This window comes from Sinocyclocheilus rhinocerous, unplaced genomic scaffold (genome assembly GCF_001515625.1).
Source record: "Sinocyclocheilus rhinocerous isolate Xijiao unplaced genomic scaffold, SAMN03320098_v1.1 scaffold539, whole genome shotgun sequence".
In the NCBI taxonomy this organism is placed as follows: Eukaryota; Metazoa; Chordata; class Actinopteri; order Cypriniformes; family Cyprinidae; genus Sinocyclocheilus; species Sinocyclocheilus rhinocerous.
The window spans coordinates 100,500-106,392 of record NW_015653003.1 but is presented as its reverse complement, the minus strand read 5'-3'; the positions used below and the strand labels follow the sequence as shown (position 1 = coordinate 106,392).

General features: G+C 41.3%; 2 protein-coding genes across 2 annotated transcripts in view; one reads left to right on the top strand and one right to left on the bottom strand.

Moving 5' to 3' along the window:
• LOC107715442 (ubiquitin carboxyl-terminal hydrolase 10-like) overlaps positions 1–1,295 on the bottom strand; it is a 36,501-nt gene extending 35,206 nt beyond the window's left edge. Inside the window, exon 1 of the mRNA XM_016521586.1 lies at positions 1,016–1,295. Coding sequence (XP_016377072.1) covers positions 1,016–1,036 — 21 coding nt within the window. The 5' untranslated portion in view covers positions 1,037–1,295. The remainder of the gene's footprint in view (positions 1–1,015) is intronic.
• Positions 1,296–3,762: 2,467 nt separating this feature from the next.
• marveld3 (MARVEL domain containing 3) lies at positions 3,763–5,878 on the top strand. The gene is made up of 4 exons (XM_016521598.1): positions 3,763–3,881; positions 4,210–4,379; positions 4,495–4,595; positions 5,134–5,878. The coding sequence occupies exons 2-4, from the start codon at positions 4,213–4,215 to the stop codon at positions 5,739–5,741; spliced, it is 876 nt and encodes a 291-aa protein (XP_016377084.1). The 5' UTR covers positions 3,763–3,881; positions 4,210–4,212; the 3' UTR covers positions 5,742–5,878.
• Positions 5,879–5,893: the final 15 nt, after the last annotated feature.

Here is a 5,893-nt window from a genome sequence, read left to right as displayed (position 1 = left end):
TGCATTTTTCTTTTTTTGTACTTGTTACTTTGCACTTTTTGTTAGAAAATGTTTATTTATTTTTTTTAAGGTATCTAATATTTTGATACTTAATTTCCATGATCTAAATATTCTTAAGAATGAAAAGTTTGTTGTCATTTGGAAGTGTGTAGGCCTTCTTGCACTACTATGCTGTTACATTATGATTATATATTCAGTGGCATAAAATGGTCTTTAAAATGACAATAATATCGCTTATCGCAATTATTTCTGGGGCAATATATCGCACAACGAAAAGTTGTTATCGTGACAGGCCTAGGTTCAACTTTATGAAAGTGACAAACTTGAAGACAGCACATGATTTATATACACTTGCCAGCCCTATTTTTAACATTAAACAATGCAGGCTTTAAGGTTAAGCGCTATTGAGAGGTTATCGTTCAGCATGTGGCTAACAGAGCTACAATGATGTAGCATCTACACGGAGCCTCGTTTAAAGCAAGCAGCCTTCAAAACCAGTCTAATACACTCTGACAGTGCCGGACTGTCATTGAAGATGTAATGGATGTCATGTGCGCAATAAACAAACGAAAAACTCAAACGAAAGAGTTTGAATGAGGTTGAAGACGGGAAGCGATACCGCCCCCAATCAACAGGCCTATCTCACTACATTAGCCGCACGATACGACTTTCACGACTTATTTCAACTCGCTTAAACTAAAGATGCCTCGCAGAAACGCTTCATGCTTTCTTACTGTACTCAGCGGAGCGCGGTAGACACGGGATATCCGATAGAAACGTCGCCAAAAGCTCGCTGAGGTGAACCGTTCGCCTGCTAATGACCGTTATTAAAGGAGCGCACCCGCGTGGCCAGGCCGCTGCAGCAGAAACGCACAAACTCGTGGCCGAAAAACACACGCTCGGCGCAAAGACACGCTCACGGCCTCCTGACAGCTGAATATCGCCCGCGAAGTGCACTCGGGACGACATTATGATCTAAAACGTGATGTAAAAAGAGGCAGAGGCGTTTTCCTACCTGGTTACTGTGCGAAGCCATGCTCGCGGTGAGATTTCTCCACAATCACAGGATGAATGTTGTCTCGGGGGGAGGTGAGTTTGTAGTACTTGGTATTACCGGTAAACACCTACTGTGACATGGTTTCCATTTTGCTATGGTCTGTCATACGGTGGTTTTACTCAGGTTTAGTGCCGCTACTCCAGCATATCACGCCGTTTCTCCCACCGTCGCCGCCATCTTTATCTCGCGCCCGCGCGCGCGCGCCTTTCTCAACGAGCTCGTGTGCGTGAGTCGAGGGTGGGCGCGCCAAAATGACGTGCAAATTCAAACTTGCGTTGGGTTACCCTAAGCATTTTTATTAAAGGGGTCATATGATGCGATTTAAATTTTTCCTTTCTCTTTGGAGTGTTACAAGCTCTTGGTGCATAAAGAAGATCTGTAAAGTTGAAAAGAGGACGATATCGCTTCGTCATGCCTAGAGCTGATCTGTGCTGGTCGCTGAGGAAATACTTCAACTTCGCGCTGTGGATCGCCAGATCGGCTTTCACCGTGGACGAAACGGAGTCCAGCCTGACGTCGTCACATGTGGTTGCCGCAAGCATCACAGTATGGTAAGGGACGTAACATTTCCGTCACACGCTTGAGGTATTCGGCCAATCACAACGCACTGGATAGCTGGCCAATCAGAGCACACCTCGCTTTTCAGACCGATGAGCTTTGTAAAAATCTACGCGTTTCAGAAAGGCGGGGCATAGAGGAGAAACAATAATGTACAGTATGTGGGAAATAATGTGTTTTTTGAACCTTAAACCGCATAAACACATTTCATTACACAAAATAATGTTCTTTTTAGCAACTTCTTATGACCCCTTTAAGAGTATTTACTGTCAATGTCCTTGCTGGTTTCACTCAGTAAGATGACAAAAGTTAATGAATGAATGGAGTTTAATTTTTGTGGTCCTAAAACCTGCAAGATAATTATCATTTTGAGCCATGAGTTTACTCAGAAATGTCCCATGGGTTGTTTTTGATTCATGAATAAATTACGGTCTGTGGTTAATATGTTGCTAACGACTTTCTGAATAAGGACTACAACTACCACAAGGATGTAAGCTCACCTGCTTGAGGAATTGGACAACAGTGTAGTTCTTGTTAACAACTTCCCGTTTTAAATAACACAGTGGCTTCGAAACTAACTCGAAGGTAATTTATCTTTAAGGGAAAAAATGAGAAAGTCCTTAATAAACACAGACCCAATGTTTACACCCATTGCGTGATGACTAAACAAATGGGTAAATCGTGTTTTTTTTTTTTTAATGTTCATTGAAACGAACTGTTCGATAGAACCCTCTCTTTATAACCCTTACAAATTAATTAAAATAATTAATACAAGATTTGAACCAAAGAGTGCTTGATTTCCTTGTACAAAATAACTTTTCTCACAAAAAGACATGTACTTTAAGCACGTCCTGCTTTTCGCAAATTACACCATTAATTAGGCCTAACATTTATGTTGGAGACTACAAAAACGCCCCATGTTATCGAAATGGTCCGTGTTTATTTAGAAACTTTGACGAACAGACCAGGGGCCTTATTTATAAAACTTTACGTGGAATTCATCCTAAAAGTGTACGTACGCACGAAAGACGCTCTAGATTCTGCACAAAAGTTTCAGATTTATAAAACCACGAAAAATCATCCAATATCCTTGTTATGTTTTAGAATAAATATAAATAAAGATAAAAACAAAACTTAAAAAAAAACTGTTTAAAATAGTTATCAGATTTGAAATAGAGTTGATCTCATTCTTTAACACTGGCCAACTAGTAGCCTATTTCAATTGTTTTAAACAACTCAAATCAAACTAAATGTATGCAGTTTTGCTGATAAGGTGAATATCTTGTAGCTATTTTGAGTGGAAACAGATAGGCCTATTTATTGCAGTGTAAAATTGTCTCACTAACCAAGTATTTTAAAAAGGAAACGTATAAATCTTACCGTTTTCTTCAGCAGTGTCCGCCATAATATCGAAGTAAGTGCGCATCATTGATCATTGTTCTCGCTAAAAAATATTTTCTCATAACATAACAATTATTGTGCACCTATAGCACTCCTCGCTGTCAATAAAAGAGGAAAGTGATCAAGCGCATTTACTACAAATATGTCTAAATTCATATAATTTTAGTTTAAGTTCTGCGTAATGACTTTATGTAATTTCAGTCCTTATGAGAGTGGAATATTTAATGTAAATGTATATATCGGCATGAAAACAGAGCTTAAAATCATTGTTTTCACTTAATTAATTTTCTCACTCAAGGAAAAAGAGCATGCGTGCATGTGCGCAAATTTTCCCGTCAAGTTTGTTTTTATAAATTCCACCTTTTGCGCAGGAAGTGGCGTACGCCTCTTTCAGGGCTGTTTTTGTGCGTACGCAAAGGTTATAAACGAGACCCCAGGGTTGCCAGTTTTTCACAGCAAAACCCACTTAATTGCTACTCAAAACTAGACCAATCGCGTTTCGGGGGGTTCCACCGGTACAAATCGCGTTCTGGGGTAAAATACACGTTTTTTGGCTGGGTTCCCCTGGTAATATTCGCATTCCAGGGGCTAAATACCACATTATTGGGGTCGCTTCAACCACGGACATGAAAAACAACCTGCGGCAACAGTGTTAAAGTAGCCCAATTCCGCGGGAAAACCACGGACCTGGCAACACTGGAACAGACCGAATTGTGCGCTACATATAATGGTGTGGCGTTGTGACGCTACTGTGAGGCGGAGTCAGAGTCAGACAGGTTTCACAGGTGTGTACATCCACAACAACACAAGAAACCTGAGCGAAACCCAGACAAATCACCGCTGACTTCGTTCATTTCAGTAAAAGGTAGGCTCTGGTTTAATTAACTGGTTCATTACTGAGTTAGGCTACGTGTAAGATTTTTGTGACCTAGTTTATTTTGGTGATTTGATTCAGGAAATGAGATGAGCAATCTTGCGTCTAGATGAAACGTTTACTTTACAGAAGTGCTTTTATAAAAGTAATATGATTAAACCGAGAATGTTTCCAGCCTAAAACCACAACCACCCACATCAGTTAACAAACAATGTAACAATGTGCCATGTCGGTTCTAGTATCCGGGGACTTTATATTCACCTTGAACGTGCATCAGGTTTTAAACTCATCACATTTGTGAAATCTCCTTGTTTCTCAGGCAATGCCAGAATCAAGCCGGCATCATCACACAAGGGACAGAGACTACTCTAGTCGAGACAGGAGAGATGAAGGTGGACGCGAGGACAGGAGAGCACCTGATGGAGACGACAGATCACGAAGCCACCGAGAGAAGCAAAGATACGCTGACACACAAAGGGACCCCCGTGTGTACGAGGAGTGATTTTGATGTGCTGTGTCCCACCTACAAAATATGTATGTTCTCAGCAGAAGTATGCATGCATGCTGTGACTTTCTGCCCTGTTTGTTGTAATATTTTCTACAGGCCCAGTTACACCAAGACATCATCTTCATATTATGATGACAGTCAACCCTATCATCATAAAGGGGCACTTTACAACCTAAGGTACATCACAACAAGCAGAGGTAAACTCACTTTGAGGTTTTGTTTGTGCTGGAGAGGCTACTTTGAAACAGTCTCTTTCTAACCTTTAGAAATTAGCAGTCAAATTATCTTTTAATTTTGGGGAAAAAACGATGGTAGCAAACTAGGCTACATTACCAGTAGTACCGACACAATTCTGTAAAAATTATAAGAAGAGTATACAAAAATTATAATGTGTACAATATGCATTGAATTGGACGAATAACCCGTTAGCAAATAATTGTGTAGAATAGAACCGTTTTCCTGCTCATCTGAACAAATGTAAATGCTGCAAGACAGAACCAATCAATCACAGAGAGCGTTCGCTCACTTCTGAGTGCATTCAAACAGGGCTGCGCTTCCCAAAAGCATCAAAAGAAACCATTGATGCTTTTAGGAACGGCAGCCCAGAACAATACTTATCAGAGGACAGAAAAAAACATATTGAGCTATTTCACAATAAACAAATTGAAATTGTAGCCTACATAGTTTGTATATTGATGAAATCTATTGTAATGTGCACATGTTCTTGTCCTCTAGGCATCTGTCAGGCCATGGAATTCTTCTTAGGCTTGTTGATCGTCATCTGTGCTGGAGTGAACCACAGTAACTCGGGTCGGTATCGGGATATCGCCAGCTTAGGCGGTTTGTACCAGTACTATTACGGAGGAGCCAACGCATTCACCGGAGCAGAGGCGCAGAAGGTCCAGCAGCTCGACGACCAGTTCTACCGGCTCAAACTGCCCCCTTACGTCTACAGCATGGCGTGTGGCGGGGCGCTGATGCTTTACGCTTGTGCCACGCTGGCCCTCGGAGTGTTTCGCTTGCCCTACCGTTTCCCTCCTCTGCTGCTGGCTGAAGCCCTGCTGGATGTGCTCATAGGTCTCGGTTTTATTCCTACCATCGCTTTCTATTTCATAAAGCTGCAGGAGATCTACAACAACCTCATCTGTAAAGAGAGGGAAGCCATGTACAGCAGCAAAGGTCACAGAGGATTCGAGTGCCATCTCAACGGGGCAGACATAGCTGGAGGCTTGTTTGGTGTTCTGGGGATTATCATATTCCCCCTAAGCGCCGTGTTGGCCATCAGAGCTTTCATAAGAGTGCAAAAGATGAAGCAGAGGCCGACAGAAGACAACAACCTGTGAGGGTTACGCCATTTCATGAAGAGATTCAAATGTGGAAAGCACGGAAGGTCCTACACAAGTGTAAATGCTTTGGTTAGTATTTTTTACAGTATCAGAAGGATATGTATTTTTCCATTTTTTATATATATATATATATACACACGTTTGCTTTC

Bases quoted from the DNA above. Each gene is read 5' to 3' on its own strand.
- marveld3 (XM_016521598.1), top strand. From the start codon at position 4,213: ATGCCAGAATCAAGCCGGCATCATCACACAAGGGACAGAGACTACTCT. The intron at 4,380-4,494 runs GTACGAGGAGTG...TATTTTCTACAG, and splicing joins ACACAAAGGGACCCCCGTGT to GCCCAGTTACACCAAGACAT. The intron at 4,596-5,133 runs GTAAACTCACTT...CTTGTCCTCTAG, and splicing joins GTACATCACAACAAGCAGAG to GCATCTGTCAGGCCATGGAA.